The sequence below is a fragment of the Cuculus canorus genome, chromosome 2 (genome assembly GCF_017976375.1).
Source record: "Cuculus canorus isolate bCucCan1 chromosome 2, bCucCan1.pri, whole genome shotgun sequence".
Lineage (NCBI taxonomy): Eukaryota > Metazoa > Chordata > Aves > Cuculiformes > Cuculidae > Cuculus > Cuculus canorus.
The window spans coordinates 119,826,254-119,849,051 of NC_071402.1; the positions used below are offsets into that span (position 1 = coordinate 119,826,254).

The 22,798-nt window shown below is 37.4% G+C and overlaps 1 protein-coding gene across 1 annotated transcript in view; it reads left to right on the plus strand.

Moving 5' to 3' along the window:
• NGLY1 (N-glycanase 1) overlaps positions 1-10,290 on the plus strand; it is a 28,228-nt gene extending 17,938 nt beyond the window's left edge. Inside the window, exons 10-12 of the mRNA XM_054059051.1 lie at positions 1,145-1,333; positions 5,074-5,251; positions 5,782-10,290. Of these exons, the coding sequence (XP_053915026.1) occupies positions 1,145-1,333; positions 5,074-5,251; positions 5,782-5,957 (543 nt within the window). The 3' untranslated portion in view covers positions 5,958-10,290. The remainder of the gene's footprint in view (positions 1-1,144; positions 1,334-5,073; positions 5,252-5,781) is intronic.
• The last annotated feature ends 12,508 nt before the right edge of the window (positions 10,291-22,798 follow it).

A 22,798-nucleotide genomic window follows, 5' to 3' on the forward strand; every position in this document is an offset into this window, starting at 1 on the left:
GGTGCAAGTTGATGTGACTTCAGTAGAGACCTACAAGTATTTTTTGAGGATTGATGGTGGTCCATTCTGAAAATGTTTGAGTATCCTTGATCTAAAGTATGTTTTGCTCTTACAAATTAATAAAAAATAAGGGTTTTTCCTCTTATTTAGTTACAGTCCGACAGAACTAGAAAGTTTAAGGCAGTTGAAAGCAGTTGGGAAAACTTGAAAAAAATGTTTATTTGTATTATTAGTTACTATTTGTTAAAGCTTGGAAGTAGGTTTTGACCGACTTTTATTTTAATAAAACAATGTGTTAGCAATTAGGATTGTGTAAATGGAACAACATCTTGAATAATAAGCTCAGTTGATTTTCGTATCAATGTTTTCTGATTATATCTGTAAGAAAGATTTTACTTTAAATTATTTTATGCTAAAATACAGTTTCCCAGAACCATAGCCATATTTAGCTTAAGCAAGCATGCAAAGGTGTGAGTTAGCCTTTCGCTCATTATATCAAACTTGTCATATAGAATGACTGACAATCCTAAATAGAACCAGTTAGATGAAATTAATGAACTTTATTAGGATTGTTTAAGTTCGAGAATCTAAGGCTTTATTTGAGTTTTCTGTAGTTCAGAAGATTTGCTTTCTGCTTTGTTGAAACTCATAAGAACAATGACAAATGTTAAGAAAATATAGTAGTATTGTTAAATTATGAGGTCTGTACCTTAATTTTTTTGAAGCTGATTTGTAAGCTGCCGTTTACAAGAGCCTGTAAGTGATGGTCACAGAATTACATTTGCTATTCCAGATGGCCATTTGTTTATTTGTTGTACAAGAAATATACTCAATATGTAATTTTTTTATTCATAACTTATTAATCTCTTATATAAATCTGCTAATGTTATATTAATTTGTTAAAAATTTACTTCTAAAAGTAGTTATATGACATTTTTAAAAATAAAATTACTGCTCCCGCTGGAAAAATTGCAGGTCTAGTATAGGAAACTGGTTTGAAACTTTTGTTTTGCAGAAATGCTGTTGTCCATGACCTCTGTTAAAAATTACGTGTTGGGAAACCAAGGCTTGCTCTTGAAAAGTAACATAGTCTTACTGAAGTGTATTGGGGTGTGAAGATGCATGTATTTTTTTCCTTTTACAGAAAAGAAGAGAAGTAATTTTTGTTCCCTCTGGAAAAGAGAAGACATCTAAACTCTTCCACCTCATTTACAATGTAGTAGAAGATAGTTATACACGGATTTCCAATAATAATGAAAAAATAACTGGCTGGGAAGCAGGTGTTTGGAAAGCAGAGTCTGTCTGGAGAAAGGTTGAAACAGATTGGAAAATGGTAAGGATAACAATTACTAAAAGCATAAAATCTACCATAAAATTATGATAACTGTTATGAAACTATGATAACAAGGAGGGAGGTGATTCTCCCCCTCTTCTCTGCTCTCGTGAGATCCCACCTGGAGTCCTATGTCTAGTTCTGGAATCCCCAGCATAAGAAGGATATGGAATAGTTGGAACAGGTCCAGAGGAAGACGATCTGGGGGCTGGAGCACCTCTGATATGAGAACAGGCTGAGAGAGCTGGGGTTGTTCAGCCTGGAGAAGAGAAGGCTCCGGGGAGATCTTAGAGCAGCTTCCAGTACCTGAAGGGGCAACAGGGAAGCTGGAGAGAGACTTTTTACAAGGGCATGGAGTGATATTACGAGGGAGAATGGCTTTAAATTGGAAGGGGTGAGATTTAGTTTGGACGTTAGGAAGAAATTCTTCACAATGAGCATGGTGAGGCACTGGCACAGATTGCCCGGGGAAGCTGTGGATGCCCCATCCCTGGAAGTGTTCAATGCCAGGTTGGATGGGCCCTTGGGCAGCATGGTCTGGTGGGACATGTCTCTCCCCATGGCAGGGGGGCTGGAACTGGATGATCTTTAAGGTCCCTTCCAACCCAAACCATTCTGTGATTCTGTGAAATAGAATACTTTTGCCAGTGTGTGGCATTAAAATCTCTCCTGGTACCCATGTCATTTAGCTGATGTTAGTAAATTTTTTTACTGTTAAGCTTCAGGTAAGGTTGCCAGATGATTTAAGAAACTGGAAATAAATTTAGCTTGCTTTTCAGAAAGGATGACCAAGTTCTTTGCAGATAGGTAAAATCACTGCTAAATCACCACATTTTTTAAAAATGGCTTGTTTGTTATGCGTTTGGGGAAAGCACACAATGCTGTTTTATTGAAAAGCAGCGCTTGTCTCCAAAGTTTGTTTTGTTTTGGAGAGTAGCTTTATAGTGTGTCATATCTTTTTGATACACAGCCAAAGAAAGAAATTGTCATCTTAAATATTATAGTTCCATCTGTAAGAAGGCAAAAAGCTGTCAGTTATCTGGTTTATTGTATACCTTGCCAAGACTCCTTCCCATCTGTCAGGACACTGCACAGCAGAGGAGTCATATGCTCCAAGTCTAAGAAGAAGAGATCTGATGCTTGTAGGATTGGAAGGGTTCATCTACTAGCAAACAGCTTTTCCCGCAGCAGCCACTAACTGCGAAACTGAGCATTCCTGTCAGGGGCTATAGCATGTTATTGCTTTGTTCCCCGGTCATTTTGCTAGTTTGAAAGGTCTCTGGCCGAACATTCTTATAGCTTAGGCAATGGTTTGTTTCCCATTGATGAAAAATGGAGCTAACTATATAACTGTCTTCCAAGGTTTTCTGTGTTGGGTCTACACATACCTAACTTGCTAAATGCAGTGGGGGAATAGCTTGCAGAGTTTATTCTACATAAAAAGGAAGGAATAAGGGAAGAAGCTGGAGAATGATATAAAATACGTTACAACAGGGTAGGCTAATAGGAAAAGAGAAGTAACAAAAGACTCAGAATGAGGGGCAGCTGTTCTCTGCTTCCCTAGGATCTGCTGAAAATCTGATAGCATGTTGTATCTTCAAGTCTCTAGTGATCAGTCATCCTCACGTTTGTAAGAAACTGTCTTTACACTGAAACCAATTATGAGTCTGCTGTTCTGCTTAACATTACTAATCAGATATAACAGAGAGGGACCAGTCTATATGACCAGGCAGAAAGATGTTACCCTGGTATTCAACAGCACCTGTAGATAAAGGATGATAGGATGGCCTTGAGAACTTAGGAGCTACCGGTCCATATAGTATATCTCAGACATGTGGGTTAGGCATGTTAGTTCTCCAGGAATAGCGTCCTGCATGAATGATGTCTGTATATCAATCTGAAATTACTTTTTGTTAAGGGTTGTTTGTATTATGGGAGACAGCAGAGAGAAAGGTTGTTTGAGGTTTGCATGTTCTTTGTGATGCCTCTAGTAGATCTGCAAGGTTGGGATTTGGAGTTTGATTCAGCAGCTGTCAAAGAAATTTATCAGCCGAAAGAACCTTCACAGAAATATTTTGATAGCATTTGTTATGTAGTTATGAGTTGAAAGGAATTTAGATGTAAAGGCCACAGTAAAGGTAAAGAGATACTAGCCCAGGAGTAACAGAAAAGAACCATCAGTTATGTATTCTGTCTTTGCAATGTTGTGGATCAAAACAATTCAGATAGGTGCTAATCTTGGCCAGTCTGGTAATAGCCATTTTCATGTATTTATGTATTTTCTTGCTATTCAGTGTCACTTTATTTTATGGTATAAAACTTAGACAAGTACAAAACACAAATTTAATCAGACTACCCAGAGATAGCTTGGCATCCAGGGCTCAAACAAGCAGAACGCAGTAGGTGATAAGAAGAATGTAAGAACTTGTATATCTGAAATCTGTGAGTTTCTAAAAGCTTGTTTTCCAAAAGAATTTCTCCAGTGTATCAAAAAGATACTAAATGCATGGATATTTTTATGAAGGATGAGCCAGGCTAATCTTTTAGGTTTTATCCCTAAAAGCCTATGTTTATTGCAGCTCAACCAGGTACAAATTAATGGAGTGTTTTCCTTAATCAAATATGGCAATTCAGTTGAATCTGGACTGTGGTACTTAAAAAAATGATGTGGAGAGCAGCACTTTCGTGAACATTAAGATGATGTTCATCTGAAAGCAGGTTAAATTATTACATTTTCATAGGTGATCTTCAGTGTAACACCTTGCACCTTTGGAGACTTAACATTTTTGTGCCGGGTACATAGTAACACTAAAACTCCATTTTATTGTCTGTCAATGACATTTCTGTATAAGGGTAGGATCTTTAATAAAACTACTGTGTTTTATTATTGTTTTATTCAGGGATGTTCTTTCCAGATTAAAACCTAAAGAGCTATCTCAATCCATTCAACATCACATTAATCAGAAGCCTGGACATGACAGAATTTTGATAAGCTTTCTTAATGAAGGATTCTGAAAGGATCGTGACAGTTTTGACTCTTTAATCTGTGATGTCCAGTATCTTGATTTGCTGATAATAGATCCTGGACTTGAAAGGATCATTGAATGCTTATTACGAAATTTTTATGAGGGTTCATAGTAACTTTAAAGAGTGTTAACATATGAGCTTGACTGTTCAGCTGGGTGGAGTTTAGAACAGCACTGGGACTACATTATATTATGCAAATCTCTAACAGCTCATATAACGTGAATACAGAATTTATATGCAGCTAGCATGTATGATTTGCTTTAACCAGGGCATGTCAAGTACTAGGAAAGCAGCCAGCAGCCACATCTGAAGTATCCAAGAAACTTATTACACAGTTGTCTTCATCAGCAATACTGAACAACCAGAATGAAATCGTGTATGGGCCTGTGCATTTATCTAAAAACCAGAAGTCTGCTTTTTTAAAAATAATAAGGTTAGGTATTTTTGTGGCTTAAACTTCACTAAGCATGTTGAAATAGATTATTGTTCCCAGTAAAGGATGATGGATGTGTTACCTAACTCTGGAATGGATTTAAGGTTTGAGAATGAAATTAAATACAAAATTGTACTATTTACAGTTTTAAAGGTTCAGAAGCTTCATAGAGAATGAAAGCGTTTTCTCTTAAGGTTTTATGTCCTTGTTACAATGACTAATTAGGTGTGAGTTGATCATCTCAGTTTTGACATGCTGACTATGTCATCTTTCCATTTAGGTATATTTAGCCCGAAAAGAGGGGTCATCCTCTGCTTCTGTCAGCTGGAAGTTTGAATGCAAATCAGTTGGTCTGAAAATAGAAAACATTTCAGTTAGGACAAGCAGTCAGACATTTCATAGTGGAAGAATAAAGTGGAGACTTTACTCTCCAACAGCAGAAATTGCTTTGATGGGAGGTAAGCATGGAATTTAAAAAACTAATTATATCATGCAGCAAAGGTGTACCTGGAAATAAATAGTTTATATGGACAAAGCACTGTGCAGATACTAAACATGAATTACAAATAAATGCATTTTGATTTTTCCAACTAGGTCTTTCTTAGCAAGGTCAAGAAAATACTGTGCATTTAAACAAAACTGGTACAAAACCCGATTTTATTAATATACACAGCCCTATCTCAACAGAGCAGGGTTGGCAAGAACACAGAGTGAATACAAGATAATTGTGTGTTTTACTAGGAAAGATAGATACTTCTGTGTGCAGTGGCTTCAACCGTGACTAGATCCTCTGAGCGTGAGCACTAAAGAAATAATAACTAAAAATTTGCAGCTGTTTTTTTCTGCCACTGATTGACAAATGAATTTGAGCAGTTGCAACTGAGATCCTTAAATATTCATTTCAAGCTACCCTTTTTAACATGCATTCTAGCATTATATGGTGTCTGCAGTAGTGTCTTACTGAATTGTTTCTCTCTTCCTCCAATAGACAAAAATCTTTGCTCCTGTTCAGATTTTTCTGGTGCAACGGAAGTTGTTTTGGAAGCAATTCTGAATGGAGGGGATGGTGAAAGTGCATGGCAACACACACAGCTGTTTAGAGACAGCTTAACAGGATGTGGAGAAAATTGCTTGGAGATAATTATAAAACTCACTGACCTCTGAGAAGCTGAAAAGCTGTTCTTTGAGTTCCTTGAAGACATCATACCATGAATGCAACATGAAGATTTGGTTGGCAGTTCCTGTTTATCCGGCTGGCAGCTTATTTCCTGTTTCACTGCTTCCATTTAGTCAACTTGAAACTGCACATGTATTGAATAGGTAAACATCAAAATAAAACCCTCTTTGCTTTAAAAACAAACAAGAAAATTAAGGGATTGAACCATTAAATACCTTTTTTTAAACTTTATTATGAAACAGTTTTTAGGAAGCAAAACATGATCGTAAGAGCACAGAACAACTGTAATTGATTTTAACTTTGAGCTTTGGGGTTGGCTTGCTGCATTTTTTTAATAATTAGTCCTTGGAAAAGCAGTATGAATTCCATTTTGAATTACAACAGATGCTTTTGATGATTTTCAAATATTTTAAAGAATAATAGAAGACTTAGACATTTTAAGTGAACAATAATCAGAAGAGCTGAAATTAAGATAAATATTGAAGCAATCTTAAAATGGTCTCATTATATATCTAAATATTAAACTTGCATTTAATACCTAGAAATGCCGGAAATTGGATGGTGTGCTAGGAAAATAAACTGATTTTGAAAGAAGTGTTTATTATGTATCTAAAATTGTCATGACCTGTGGTATGAAATTAAGACTTAAAACTGAATAAGATTTTTTTCTATGAAGAAATAGATTATTCATTATAAATACTTTTTAATTATATACGTTCAAATTTACCTGCTTTTAAAAAGACTTATTAAGCGTGTAGGCTGGGATCACTTTTTAAGCTGTTGTTCTGAGTTGCTTTGAATGCTTTTCCCAAATTTGATGTAAAAGTATATGCAATTTTTCTGTCTCTTACTGTACTGTTTAAATTTCTCTGCATTGAATATAATAAAAACTGCTGGCCAGGAGGTGTCAGATGTAGCTGTGCCATGAATAAAGTGAATGCTCAGATTAGGTAGTCTTTATCAAAGAATTGGAAGAGGGCTGTGGCTGGATTGTACAAGACATTTTATATTATAGGACTATAATGCAAAGTTCAAGATATAGTTTTATTTTAAAATAAGTGAGAATTAGGGATGATGTTAGCAGCATCTGTGGTTTTAAAGCTTTTTGTTCCTTTCTTCTGACCCTTCCAACCACTGTATTGATTTGAAATTATTGTCAAAAATAATTTCCATTGAAATAAATGTTTGCTGACTTTTCAACAAATCTAAGCAAATGTAAGAGTGTTCAGATTTTATTAGGAAACTATGCACAGTTGAGCATAGGTGTCAAAATTATACCACAGACATCTGAAACACTAGATTATGGCAGCTCAGGAGTGACAGAATGATGTGTGATCAATTATACACTTTTACTTCAGAATGTAAATTGACAAGTTTATGAGGATTAGAAAGAGAGCATCTCACTCCCTTGATTTGGAAAAACATGAATGGCAGGGAACTGTATAGAACAGTGTTAATCTACACTTGACTAACTCAGAGTGAATTTGCCAGTCTCCATTCACAACTCCTCTTATGTTCAGTTTCAGCTGAGTGTTAATTGTAAGATTTTGAGTGGGAACCCAACAGAAAAGTATTTTAGATATTGGAAGAAAATAGGTGGAAAAAGACTTAGTGATACTAGTCAACAAAAATGTTTCTGCTTCATGATTTTGATAGCTGAAAAAGATCCTGCTTTAGGACAGAAATTATTTCTCATCTTCTGTTATTTCAGGTAGAGGACTATGAGGAATTGCAGAACAGCTTAACTGTATTTGATAGTTTGAAAGCAGAAGGCAGAATAAATTTAGAAGTGGTAGAATAAAAGTAATTTTCTCACAATTTTGGTCAGAATCTCTGGGGGAAGAGTGATTGCTGCAGATAACTTAATAAAATCATATACTCAAACAGAGTAGTTCAAGTCCATTATTAAAATGTTAGAATGAATTAAAAAGATTGAAAAATGCCTCGCCAGTCTAATCAAGAAGTACCTTTCTATTTGTAAGATCACATACAATGAATAAAAATCTTATTTTAGGAACGAATTAATAAGTAAAAACCTCAGATTAAATAGACCTTACTTGAAAAAGGGCAGCTCTTTCAGGTGTCTTTTGAGGTACTGTACAAACAGAGAATTTTTTTAATCTCTTCATACATAAGCTTTCTTAAGGGCACTTTTTCTCAACTGATCTCTATTTCAGTGCAACTTTTAATAAATTCTTCATTAATAGTTGCTTAATAATAACTTAGAGTGTCCTGGCAGTATTATATGGTGGAAAGATCTGTGCTGCAATGTGCTCTAAAAGTATGGATATTAAGTTATGCTGGCGATTATGTGATACTGGTTGAGTTATAGGAGATTTTGATCATGGCATATGTACATGAAAGTCAGTGCTTATTCAGCTTCTTAAAAGTCTGAAAATGAGGTCAAATGGGGAAAGAAAAAGTACTGTTGCTTAGAAATGTGTGGCTTAAGGCCAATATAGGTAAAACCAGTGATGTTTTCTAGATTTCAATTTACTTTGGTGCATTATAAAGAATTACTGGCTGTCCACTGTGCCATGGGTGCCCTCCAAAGCTGCACTGAGGTTTAATAGTGTAATCTTTTCATTTGAATTTTATGTAAATACTATGCTATCCAGTTAATGGCTGCGAACTAATTTTGGAGTGTGTGATTTCCAGCAGAACTGGGAGGAGGGGCCTGTGCACAGAATTCCTCCTTTCAGACATGTTTATTGTACTGCGCTGTTGGGCCTCTGCGGCTGATCATACAGCTGTTTATTTCTTCATGGCCTATTTTGACTCTGAATGCTGTATGCAGAACAGCAACCACTAGTGGCAACCCACAAAATTGTAGTAGTAATTTCCTACACCCCAGGAAGCTGCTGGGAAAATGTATCTTTGAGACATATGAAGGAAACCCCTTGGAGGCAGTGTAGAGAGAAAGCACAGGTATACAGGAATCAAACAAACTTCAGTATAAATTACATACTGCACTGGGAAGTAGCTAATGAAAAGTCTCTCATCTGATCCTGTGTGATAATCTGTTGCCTTTACTCATAAGTTATCCACAGAAAACTTTTCATATATAGTGGCTTAGATGTGAGATATAATCTCTATTATGTTCTACATCAGGAAATGTAGAACACTAAAAATAAAGTATGTTTTTCTCCATAGCACAGTGGAGTGAAAACAGATGGTAGGCAGCACATATGGCTGCCAGAAGCTGGGAACACCCATTTGCGGAGTTCTTGCAGCTCAAAACAAAACAAGCCAAAACAAAGGAGCTCCAAGGGGGGCAGAGATTGTTCCAGGCAGATGCCGGGATATCTGATATCTTCACCCACGCACTCTTCATCATGTTGCTTTTGGTTACTTAAGCTAAAAATGGAAGTATACTATCAGTTAAGAATGTGATGTGCCTTCTTAGTATTAGTCAAAACTCAGCATGCATTAAGTACAGACATTATTTAAAATAAATCTCTAATTTCCACCATAGGTTCAAACCTCTAGTTTTAGACAAAATTTAAGATTTTGTTAGTGATCTGTAAGCAATTCAATGATGTAAAAAATGTGGGAGGTTGAAGGAACTTCTGTTATCATTGCTTCACATCCTATGGAGGATCAAGAAGCAAATTAGACAGGTGACTTCCTTAAACACACTTGGTCAAATAGTCGTAGCGCCCATCTGTATTTTAAATAATTTTAAAGTTATTCAACACTTTTTGCAGTAATTCAGCTTGCTTTGTGGTAGCTCTTTTATGGGGTACTGCCATTGCCAGCAGTGCTTTATGCCTTGCAGCTTATGGCCTCTCTAAACAATAATCGGTGATATTATGATTGTGGGTTAGTGTGGGTAGAATGAAAGACTAATAGTATTAATAGCTGGGATAAGATTATGTGCTTTATGCTAATCCTTAATGTTCAACCCAGTCAGAAGGATAGTGAAGAGTCTAAAAAAGAAAGATATTTAGAAGGTCCTCAGTAGGTTGATAGAGTTTGGTTTTCCCTGAAGTTATTGATTTCAGGAGCAGAATTTTGGCACCTGCCATCCTATAATATGGCACTTAGGAATGGCCCAGTATCTGTATTTTAGATGTACAGCTATTGTGAAATGTGTGAGGGTCTAAATGTGGCTGCCTGCCTGTCTGAATAAGAGAACAGGGGGTTTCACTCTTTTTAGACATTTATGTTTACTTTTGGCTTTGTTTTTATGGGAAGCTTTGTAATTGTGCTATTAGCTTTGTTTGTGATTAGCCTGCTTCTATTTCTAGAGCATTATTTTTTCTATGCATTTCCGTCTAATTTAAAATACATCTTAATTTGCTTTTAATTTAGGTAGAAGATTGTAGCTGTATGGTAAATACACTATTACAAAAATTAACTTAGTTTCTTTACTTGTATTTGGTGATAGGAGACAAAAGGGAGAGATTAAAATTACTCAGACTCGGGGGTGGGGGGAAAGGAAGGCAATAGTAATTAAAACTGCTCACACGCAGAAACTGACAAACATACCAGGACTTAATAAAATGTAATGGGGGAAAGAACATGTAATGGACTACATCAGCCAGTGCTGGTGAAAGTATTTGCCATGGTTGACCCTCATTTAGAGATGAGGGTCGTTTATATTCAGGTCACTGTAAGTTTTCAATAGAGGAAGAATGCTCAGAAAAGTCAACAGCTTTCTTATAACAGTCTAAGATTTAAGGAATATGCATTTTTAAGCACCTTTTATTTTTTCTAGTCTAAGTTATGGAAACAATTTTAAAATTAAGAACTAGCTCCTTGTGCTTGATACGTATTCATTCATTCCTTTGTTCCAGTTAATAATCTGTGTCTTTGGTTTTTGAAAAAGTGTATTTAGTGACACGTTGTAACCAAGAGTTTTAAGAGCAGACTATCCATGGTGTTTATCAGATTTCAGTGTCTTTGAGCACCTACAGAATGATGCTCAGTGGATTTCAGGCATCGAGCACCTACCAACACTTAAGGACTGAGTCTAAGTACTGGCTAGCCTTGATCTTCTGTTAGAGATCTTATAAATGGGGGAAGGTTTATTTCACTATGCATTTTGATTGTCATGTTTCAGTGTATGTTCTGTTCATTTGATCCTTTTATTACATAGTGCTATGTGCTATTTCATATCCTTGGAACTTCAGTAATACAGCTTATGTCTTCCATATCCTTGAAGTCCCAGGGGAACGTATTTTGGCTCCAGAAAATCAACTAGCAGCTTACCTCTGTCACAGTCAGGAGGAAATGCTGGACTTATTTTAGATAAGCACTTCGGATAACAATACACAGACGCCCTTGTGAAACAGTCATAAGGAAACCAGCTGATGTAAGAAAATTAAGATATCCAAGGGCAATGTGTACGCAAGCTCTTAGTAAAGTAGGTGGAACAGCTGATCACAGCCTCTTAGAGCAGATGGGAACAGCAGCAAGGTACAGAATTGAAAGAAAGAGACTTGCTTCTTCCCTCTACAGTTACAATGAGAAGAATAGAAGGTAATATACGTGTCTGTGCTTGTATTATATCAAAAGTCAAAATGATGTAGTTAAACTGCAGCGGTTTTTGCTTTTAGCCAAAGCACCAGGGAAATATATGGTATATTAAAAACGAAGTTCACTGCTGGCAGAAAGATGTAAAAATTTATTGGGCAAAAGGGAAGTGCCTGTTTGTGGACTGCATTAAGAATTCTGGAGCTGTTCTGGTTTGGTTTAGTAAGAAGCATTCCCCAAACTGGTTTTGATTTGTGTGTTCCCTTTTCTTTGGTTCTCTGGGTAGGAGTTTCTGCCTAAATATACTTACAGATTTCCATGATATTAGCAATGGTGGCTTAAAAGAAAATAGGCCCTCAAAAATTGAAATAACCAATTTGAATTAAAAACAACCCCTCCACAATGGAGGCAGTGGCACAAACAGAAGTGTTAGATGGCGTGGAGTAATTTTAACACTCGAGGACAGAGGAAAGTAAGGTCAGGTTAATACTGAGAAATTAATGTCAAATTTACATCATTTGCAGGTTTGTTTAGTAAACTAAGGCAATTGCTTCATTTTTTTATAAATCAAATATTTTTTGAAAGGAAGTAGTATCATCACAGAGCCTTACAAAGACAAACACTGCCTTAAGCAAAGTTCTTGCTCATACTAGGTATGAACTGCCTTTATAAGAAGTCTTCTCAGCCTCTGACAATATTGTTAGTGGTATCAGTTATGTCTCTGCTTCAAAGTCAGTTTTTGATAATGATTTTTTTTAAATAGAAGTCCATTTGATTTATTTTTTTTTTAACAAGGCTGAGAACCCAGGGCTCACATTCAGGGCAATGGACATTGCAATTTTTCTTGACTGTGCACTGTGACTATCTATATTCTGCAACTTCATTTGTAGTTTTGTTTCATATTCGTACACTAGTTTATTGCTGAAAAAGACTAATGAATAACAGAAAGATATGAAGAAAATGGGCTTTCATCCAGTCCCAATATATAAGTAACCTGAAGACAGGGGAAGATTTACATGCATTTCTGGCCCGCGGAAACAAAATCCATGATAGGAAACAGACATTTTAAAAAAGCAAGCGCTTGCCAGAGTACCTTTTTTAAACTTTTTATTGCCTTTACTTCACATACAAGACTGATTACCAGTCGTGTGTGGAAATACAGCCCTTTGCAGATATTCAGTGAAAAACACAAAGTTCATCTGCAAACAGACCATAGAGACAACGCATATGAAGAGTGGCTGAAAGATTGGGTATGTGAGGAAAAAGAAAAATAAATAATTAAATTCATTTTTAAGGAATAGGAGATTTACTGGCATATGGTAACAAATTCAGTGGAAATCTATTCGATTTTATACTCCAAGAAAAGAATGATAAATCCATAACTGGGAAATATTTCATTGAAAAAGTTGTATGGAAGAGGCACTCCAGTCATGTAGTGTTATTTGTGAGTCAAGCAGGAGTCACCACTAGCAGTACTGATCATTGGATTTTATATGCGATACATATTAGGATGAGAAACCCAGCACTGTAACAAAGGATTAATTATATTAGTAGTAAGGTGGATGTGTTCTACAATGCAGCTTGATTAGATGCTTTGGCCGTCTTTTGGAAGATTCCCTTAATTAACGTGATATCAGTTACCTGCTGGGGTAACCCTCCCTGTTGTCTTCACCGTTAAAAGCCCTTCCAAATTACCCCTCTAAACTGGTGATTTTCATCTTTTTGAAGCAATCTCTGCTGTGGAGGTAAGGCAACTTGGAAGTGAGTCACAGGTAAGACCTGGAGGCTTCCACACCATCCTGGATTCTGTGTTCTTGCTTCCCCTGTGCAGGCTGATACCGCAGTCCTGTCCAGCCTCCATGCATTCCCCAGCTCATGATGGGTGCTCTTCCTTCTCTGGTGGGCAGTAGGAGAGAGCGAGCCGTGAGTATCACAGTAGCATGATCTACTGAGTGAGTTCCTTCAATGTGGTTTTCTGAATCTGCCAGGGCCTTCATTGACAGGAGATTTCATCTACCTCCTCGTATCGTTTTAGTCCCTATCTGCTTTTTGTCACCCTCACACCTATGGTATATTCACAGGACAACTGGAATCCTCAGCCCATATCATTCTAGTATCGTGTCCTTCAGTGATCATCCCTTACTCTGGTATCCCTCTATGTTCCCAGCATCATTCCTGTTCCACTCAGGTCTACTGGCCATCAATGGCAGCCTGCTGCAGGCCTGGTGACATTGGCCTTTCATCGCCTCTTTTTGAGACTCGCTGTCATCCGGGAGCCTGAGGTGAGAGAGGTGGTGTAAGGGGCACACAACCAGGGAAACTGAAGTAGCAGTCGTTCGAAGGGAAGGACATTAGGACCAACAATGGAACCTGATGTTTTAGTATGTTTATGTACATGGCTCAAAAGGGTGATGATGATGCTGACCAAATTATATCAGCAGATTTAATTCTTGGGGAAAATTGTTCCTCACATGTGACAGAAATATTACATAACAGCTGTAGGAATTGCGTTTGAAGCCCGAAGAGCCACATGAAACATTAAACATTACTTTTGCATGCTACACTGCAGGGAACTGTTGTAAGGATATGAATGTTGTTAAACTTTCAATTTAACTCCAGAGGATGACCCAAACAAATAATGAATTGAGAATAATATTTTTATTTCATGTCCTTTTTAAGGATTAATTATTGCTTTTTATAATCTGCAAAGACCTGTAGGGGTAGAAGTATAAAGCACAGCATCCAGTCCATTAGTACACTAATTCATTTATAGGGAACTCAAAAAGTAGTTCCACCTATTATAGGATTTGCATCTTCATGCCACTCTATTACAGAACTTGTTAAGCATAGTTAACAACCCTGGAGGGAGCACCAACCTTATGGATGGTGGGATATCCTGTCATGAACAGCACAGGAGCATAGGTCAAGGGCAGGATGACAGGCGCTGAAATCCTCACTCTGCTCATGAAATGCAGTACTTGAGAGCTGACCATAAATTAGCAGGAAAGATTTAAACATTAAACAGAAGTTAGAGAGATGTGTGGGATGCAATGTTCTGCATGTGTGCTCCATGGGCGTATGTCTATTGTGGTGAGCGGCTTGAGAGCACTGTGTGTTATTCCACGCTATGGAGCTGTTTGGCTTTGTGGCTAAAAGCAGTTGTGCCGGTTTGGTGAAGCAGCTTAGAGCTGGAGCATGTGCCCTGGGTTATGTCTGATTGCTGTAGCTTGTGCTGTGTTCCTGTGGGCTGGTTAATGTGCCTGCCTATATATGCTGTGACTGTGCTCTGTATGGTAATCTAGGAGTTGACACAGTTCCTGCTTTTCTGTTCTTCAACAAGAAAATTATCAGAAAATAAAGGGTTGATGTTTGCTTTGAGCCCTCTTCAGTTCTGTACAGCAATTCAAAGTTAGCACCTTTAGTTATTTGGGAGAATGGATGTTCTGATTAGAAAGCTGAGGAAAACTTTATGCTTTATTTTGAGAATTAGATATCGCAAAGAACAATACGTACATAATTGATCTTTTAAACCTCAGCTATTATGTGACTTCAAGTAATTTCCTTGTCTCTTCAGACTTTAGGCTAGTGTGCTCTTTAGTCATTGCAGCTCCTGTCCCAGGGAACTGAGTCCAGAATTTTTTGAGAGAAATGGTAGAAAACAGTCAGTAATTGGAAAAAACAGGTTAGCAAAACTGAGGAATTCATATGCATCCATTCAGAAATAACGGGTGCCTTTTCAATAAACTAAGGGCAAGATGTAAAGTAAAAATGAGCCTCCATGCTTCATGAGTCAGGAGAGAAATGAACTCAGCAGGAAAATGTCAACGTTTCAGTAGAATCTCTGATAGGTCTCAGAAGGTACCTGAACATAGAAGAACCTGTAAGAATATCTGTGGACAAAGAGTTCAGTTACTGTTTCAAGGTAAATGGTATTCTGATACTTAGTGTCAAATAAAGTTTCCAAAAGTACTGGAAAATATGCTGGTGTATAAACTGCATTTTCAACCTTTTGAAGAGACTGAAGAGGAAGGAAAAACTTGAGTGGGACAGAAACTGATACTGTGTTGCAAAGTTTTGGATAATGTGTATTGCCTTTTTCATGAGAACCTGACAAATACATTGCGCTCACTACCTGGAAATAAAATAATGTGAGCAGCAGTAACAGCCAAGGTAAAAGAAACCACACTGCTTCCAGATAGATTTAAAGACCTAGTCCCACTCTTCAAAGGCTTTCTGATATAAAAGCTTCCAGCAGAAGAGCATATGTGGAATAACAAAGCTCAGTAAAAACCAACTGACTAAAAAAAAAGAAAGGTAAGTTGTTATTACAACACTTCTGTAGCAGAATGGTAACAACTTTGGCATGAGCCTATTATGAGAGGAGCATAAGGAAATGTATCCTCTTTAGCTGTGAGATAAGAACACAGTGTATCACTTAGCTGTTCTTCACAAAATTAATTTTATAAGAGTTTTGGGTATGATTATTGTATAACAGTTAACGGATTTGCTGCAAAAAAAAAAATGTTGGTTTTTTTCATTCTTAGGTCTATCAGTAAGGTAAAACAGTATTTTTAAGGTTCTTTGTTTTGTAATTTGCAAGAAATGCAGGAATATTCTAAAAGATCTGCATCAAGGAAGAACATTTTTCTTTACTGTGCAACAATTTAGATGCACAGTAGATTTCCTAAAGAAATGTATGAAGTAATGAGGACTACTGTTCCCTCATTCTTTAGGTTAACCCCCCATCCCCCCATATATATATATCTCTATATATCTATAGATATAGCTATATCTATATCTATCAAACCAAGTTACTTGTAACACACTAAGTAGATAAAAAACTTTATCCTAGAACATTAAAATGAATTCGCTAAGTATTAAAGCACATATATTCAAAGTCATTCAAAAGATTGTTTTTCCTCCTCACAGGTGGCAGCCAAGAATACTAAATCTAAGAAAGAAATGCTGTGATCAGGATTCTGCTTTCTGAGGTGCTCAGGAAAGGAGCCACGCTCTTAGAAGCCGTGCTGGACTGAAGATGACCTGGAATGAGATTCCCAAATTCTAATACACATGTGCTGTAGCAAAGTGCTTCCTGGATAGTTCCTGAGTAGTCAAACACATTGGCCTGGCCAATACTGAAAGCTGTTGTCCCTGCAACTTGTGCTACCTCTTCCAATGGTGGCTACAGTCACACTGAGCAAGATGCACAAAAGAACTGCTGATCTGGATGTTCCTACTTCAACTAAAGACTGAGGTAATGTATGCTTACTTTTCTTAAGAAAAAACAGAGGGCACTGAGGAGCATGAGGAATCTGCAGAGGTAAATGGAAACCATATAAAGTAGGTAGTGAAAAGAGAAGAGAAACATTGTTAGTTGGGTAAAAGTAGAACAGGAGGCCATAACCGAAGCATGAAACCATATTTAATTTGTTGTATTTCTACTTTTATTTGCCCATTCTCCTGATAAATACAACAAGAATAAAGTGCTAAGCAGAAACTGCACTGTTGAAACAAATAACTGAGGACAACTCTATGATATCTTGGAGAGAAATGTTCGAGACCCAGAAATACTGTAATGGTAAAGGTTATAAAAGGATTACAAAAGATTCTTAATACATTTCTGATCTTCTTTGTTTAATATTAATATGTAATGAAGACAGAAAAGTACATGAAGCCACTAGCAGTGACCACTTTTAAGCACTGCTAGTCTGGTCTAAGCTGTTGAATTACACAATTTCTACTGAAATAAATGGGAACTGCTGGTGTTACAAATTAGGCCACTTGAGAGACTGTTGGATACCTGATCTAAAACAAGTAATCATCAGGGAGCTGTAAGTTCAGATAATGCTTGTGTTTAAGACTAAGTAGGTGGCTGAGTCTTGTGTAGATTTTACCTGTTCAGCTGTACAACCCTCTTTCCTTTCTTTTAATTTTTTTTTAATTCAAGTATACATCACTTTCTCAAAGACTTCAGAACATTTTTTCATCAAAAGCCTAAGAATTGTGTACTGACATAGGTAATCTGCAACAATACATTGGAGCAAATGGAATTTTTAGTAAACAGGTCACTGGAAAGAAAAACCACTTAAGTCAGTTAGAAATTAATATTCTCAAGTAAAATAATATTGTATAAATAACTTCTTCTAAACTGCTTTGTTATTGTCAGAAGCACACATAAGCACATTCTCTGTGCTGTGGGATATAAAACAGTAATTCAAACTTTAGGGCATCTAGTACCAAATCAAAACCGTCTAGTGATTCAAAGCACTGAGCCAGTATAAACTCAAGTTGCCAGTACAAATTTGCTCAAAGGGGCTGTTCAGTAATTTAGTCGATAGGTAACTTCAAACTGTCTGGCTTTCCATGGTTCTGTGTCTGGCTGGACTCTTCATAGCTAGCCCAGCTTTTCCATTTTGGTAGATCTTTTTTGTCTTCACCACTTTCTGTGCTTAGATATATTGCTCATCCATATCCTCGTGTGTGCCTACTCCCAGGCTTCTTTCAGTTGGATGTTCAAAGGACGTTCACTCAACTCTTTTTATTGATCTTTGCCTCAGATCTTCAGTTATCCAAATATTCCAAAATTTGTAGCCTCCTTCTCATTTTCCCTTCGGCCTCAGCATAAGCGAAACGGGTACACTGGCCATGTCTTAATGACCCTACTTCCGTGGCACTAAGTGGAGGCTGTAACATCTGCCTCTCTTGGATCTTCCCTGACGCTTCCCTCTTCTTGTATTAGTTGAAGAACCACACAACTCAATTTTGACATGGGAAATGCAAATGCATATCCTGACATAGTCATCATTCCATGAAAAAACGGTGCTAAAATGAAGATACATAGGAAAGCTTGCCCTGTCTGTTTACCCCCAATAGTTACCAATCATATATCAATACAGAAATAATGTGTCATAGGTGATTAAATTTTAGCTAAGAGAGAAAGTGCCATCTCTTTAGATATTTCTCAGAATATTAGACACTTCCCAAATGGTGGGTTTCTCTGTTGTCTATATTAGTCATCACCTTTCTTTATAGATTTGACATGTCCACATATGCCTTGTATAGTAACAACCCTTCTGCCTTCCTGTTATCCCAGGAATGAGCAGACATGGCTTTCTGCTATTAGGAAGAAGTCTTGATAGCCACTCTGTATCCATCATTGGTTTCTGTGTCGAAGGCTGGAGAAACACACTGGTAATAGGGGCCTTCAATGAGCAAGAAGAGTCTTGCTGGGCAAAAATGAAGCACCACTCACAGTTTCTTGCCCAAATCATCTTGAATGAACTGCTAGAAACAAAATTATGTCCAAAACCTTGCTAGCTGTTTGCATTCTCCAGACTAATTAACAATACCGTAATGCAGTTGGTGATTCCCAGCCTCCAAGTGATCACAGCAATCTGCATCTCAGCTCAGTATAACTGTGCTTATGGCCATTTCTATGCCATGTATGTTCATCACAGATCTCCAGAAACATTGCTTTCACTATTCTATGTTTCTTTCCATTGTTTTCACCCCCTGAGCATTTGTAGCTCTTCCCACTGCCACAAACGCTCTTAGAAAAGTCAGATGTTACTAGCATGGATATTCATTTTATTCATATTGAGAACTCCTCCCAGTAAGGCCAGCTCAGCTTGCTTTCCTTCATCTCTGCACGCACCCTCTCTTGCTGTACGAGGTCACTGCACAAGAAAGCCTTCTCCTAGACAAGGAATTTAAGTACAAATGTATTTAGTTTCTATGACCAGCTGATGCCTTAGCAACATCTCTGTTTATACTGCTCAGTGAAAGTTACAGTTTAAGACTGATTTGACAGTGAAGAGATTAGATGGACTTAGATACTCAAGTACTTCTAGTGACAGATAAATATTTAATGTTAACAAGTGACAATGACTTCCTTGTTCTGCGGGAAAGACAGTGCAGTCCAGGAGAGAGGCCAAACGAATCAGCGTGACAGTTTCTAACACAACATGCCTGTCCTGCAGTGGGGGAGATGGTGTGGTCCAGAAGAAAGACAGGTAGGTCAGTACAGCGGCCCAAGCCACGTGGTGAGCAGTCCAGGCGTGGGGCCCTGAGGTCCCGACAGCTAATCCTGTGGCTTTTGCTGGACCTCTTCCCCAGCAACACCTTATCAGCAGTGCTCGCAGCCTTCCCTGCTGGAAAGTTCTCCATACCTTGGCAATGGCAGCACAACAATTAACAGGTTAGTTATGGGGGAGTAATTGGAGAGTAAACAGCATTTCACCAGTCCAAACCCAATGCCAAACTGTCACAAAGTGGCATGTTTTTCTTGGAGGAGTAAGATGGAAATGACCTGATGTTTTTCAAGAGACTTTTTGTGGGACCATCTAATCTCAGGAACAACTACTGACAAACATGCTGAGGATAGCTCAGGTGGATGCATAAATCCTGGGCAGAGTTCAGATGAGAGTGTCAGGCAGCACGTTGACAGTGTATACCCACAGAAAACCACTAGTGTTTGCTCTTGCTAGTTCAGCGAAGTTGTTTGAAATACAGTTGTGTAAATATGCATGACTTAGCTACATTTATATCGTTAGATGACCCAGCAATGGGTAGATTTTTCTTAATTGCCTTGGAACCATTACCTGAAATTCATTCAGAATCAAGGCAGTACAGGAATGTTGGTAACTGTCATATTGTACTACCATAATCTTACTCAATGATTTGATCAGTGGTTTCAAAATTATTTTAATCAATTATGATGAAATTTTAAAATGGAGATTTCTTTATCATAAATGCAAATACTTTATATTAAAATATGTAGTGTTTGTTTATACTTTATTATACTACAACTATATGCAATGTGGAATTTTAGACCAAAACTGCAAATTACGCTTTTTCCTTTGTACTTTGTAGAAAATTGAGAGCAGTGATCATTCATTTAGGTAAGTGACTGTATCTAAATATGATCTTGGAGCAGACTAATGTACATAGTTTCACAAATAGGCAAATGTTATGCCCTTTTAAGTCAGCTTCCAGAAAAAACACAGAGGAAATAAAAAAGGTTTTATTAAACAGCAAGTATAGAACAGTAGCAGCAAATAACTTACAATAGATGGAAGATTGTACATACTAGGTATCGAAATATTTAAAGATCATACATACAGCTGTCTTGCTGCTAAATGGATTAAACACAAAGTAATGTTAAGATAAATGCTTTGCTTACTAAAACTAATTAAATACTAAAACCAGTAGTGAAACTGGTTTACGTAGACAATTGGTTTAGAGACCTGTAGGGTACTTCTATTTATGTTATGGTCTCCAACTATGAGATGAAGCAAGTCTCCAATTAATTGAATTAGGAATTTTGTGTATATCGTCTCAAAGGGATTATTCATTTTAAATGCCACACAGTAAGTGTAAAGCATTTGACATAAACTGAGTACTTGATTGGGGCAGGTGTCATCCAGCAAAGAAATCCCACTCCTATAAAAATCTTACTGTGCTTCAATTCAATTCATGCTTAAATCTAATTCTGTTTGTTTTAACAGGAATAATTTGAAATGTGATGAGCAGTCTAGTTTTACTACTTCACCGTGAATTCCATGAAGGCAGGCTTGTAGTCGCGTAAGAACTTTGCCACACAGTCGCTATGTGCAACCACTCAACATGCACATATAAGTGTTAAGGATAAAACAGTAAGCCAGTAACATGCTGTGCAGGTAGTGTAGTATATGATAATTAAATGAAAAGCAGCTTGGAAAAAGTAATTTCAAAGAAGACTAAAGAAAGTGCTTGGAGGGACGTCAGACTTCGGTCCTATATTTACTCTAGCATGACTCATAGACTGAACATGCCTGACCATGCACATTGAAAGATCAGCAACTGCCAAGACGAAAGAAACTCCCTCTGACTTTCTCTAATGTATATAGGATTGGGTGTCTTCAAGCTAGATCCCTATCTACCATTTGGCTCATTATAAACGAGAAAAAAAGACAGGATTCCCACACTAAGATCTGCCTATTTACTAAACAGCCAGAGCTAATGAGAAGGTAGTACTAATACCTGTGATTTGTTCTCTTCCTGCTGTATGCATTAAGGGTTCTCTATGAATGCAAAAGGCTTTCAACACACGCACTTACGCTGTTTTCTGTGGTCCTCCCAATATTCATTGCGGGAGCCCTGGTTCCCATGGTTCATTTTACAGGTCCTACACATAAATCTGAGAGTTGGGAAAAAAACCCAAACCTTTTCTAATCAACAGAACAAAACTCCAAAGCACTAGGCAGAGCCCTGCAAGTGTTACCACCTTGTTGTTCTGCAATAAACACCCTTTCTTACCTTGCCTAAAGTAGAAGGCAACACACTCTACAGCTCAGGGGCACATGGAGTTGCAATAAAACTGGGCTGGAACAGATAACTTACTGCCCCTTCCAGGCAGATGCCATTAGTTTCCATAATCCCTGTGCAGCATTTCAATATTAGTTTAATAGGTTCCTTAGAAACTGGCAGAGTAAAATCATGCTAAATAAGCAATATTTACTAGAAATTCTTCTGATCCTTCCCTTGAGGCATAATTGAACATTACAACTGACTCCTCCAAGGCAACTGCTCTGTTTCCAATCCATTTACTTCTCAGGAATATCATTTTGCAAAAAGAAAAACCTTTAAATTATTACTATTCAGCTGAAATTATTATCTTCAGATACCAAATTGTCTACCAACTAAGATGCAGCACTCCTACTAATCCCTCCTTTTGTGAATTTACACTGGGAATAATTCAAGGAGCAGAACAGGCTGGACTAGGCTGGTCTTTTGCACTTCAAACAGCAACGTTAACTTACTAATTGAGAAACAGCATGTAGTCAAAAATGGGTTTTTTTAAGCTTGTCAAAAAATCTGTGACCAAAGTATAATATTCATAGTCATATATACTTTTTTCTTGGTGTGAAGTATCTTAAACTCATACCTAAAATGGCCTCAGGTTGCACCAGGATAGGTCTAGATTGGATGCTAGGAAAAAATTCTTTACTGAAAGAGTGATGAAGCATTGGAATGGGCTGGAGTCACCATTCCTGGAGGAGTTAAAAGCCTATGTAAATGTGGCACTTCGGGGCATAGTTTAGCAGGCATGGTGGTGTTGGGTTGATGGTTGGACTGGATGAATTTGGAGGTCTTTTCCAACCCTAGTGAATCTGTGATTCTATAAAATAATGTGAATTTAGGCTTCATACACACACCATTTAGGCCTAGGAAGTAGATGCTAAGTCACACCATGGGATGTTTAATTCAAAACAGTAGATATCTTAGAACAGGGCTGTGGGCTGTGTACAGAACAAGGTGCCTTATTATGTGACCCTAAAATACAGCAACTGACAGAAAGAAGGTGTAA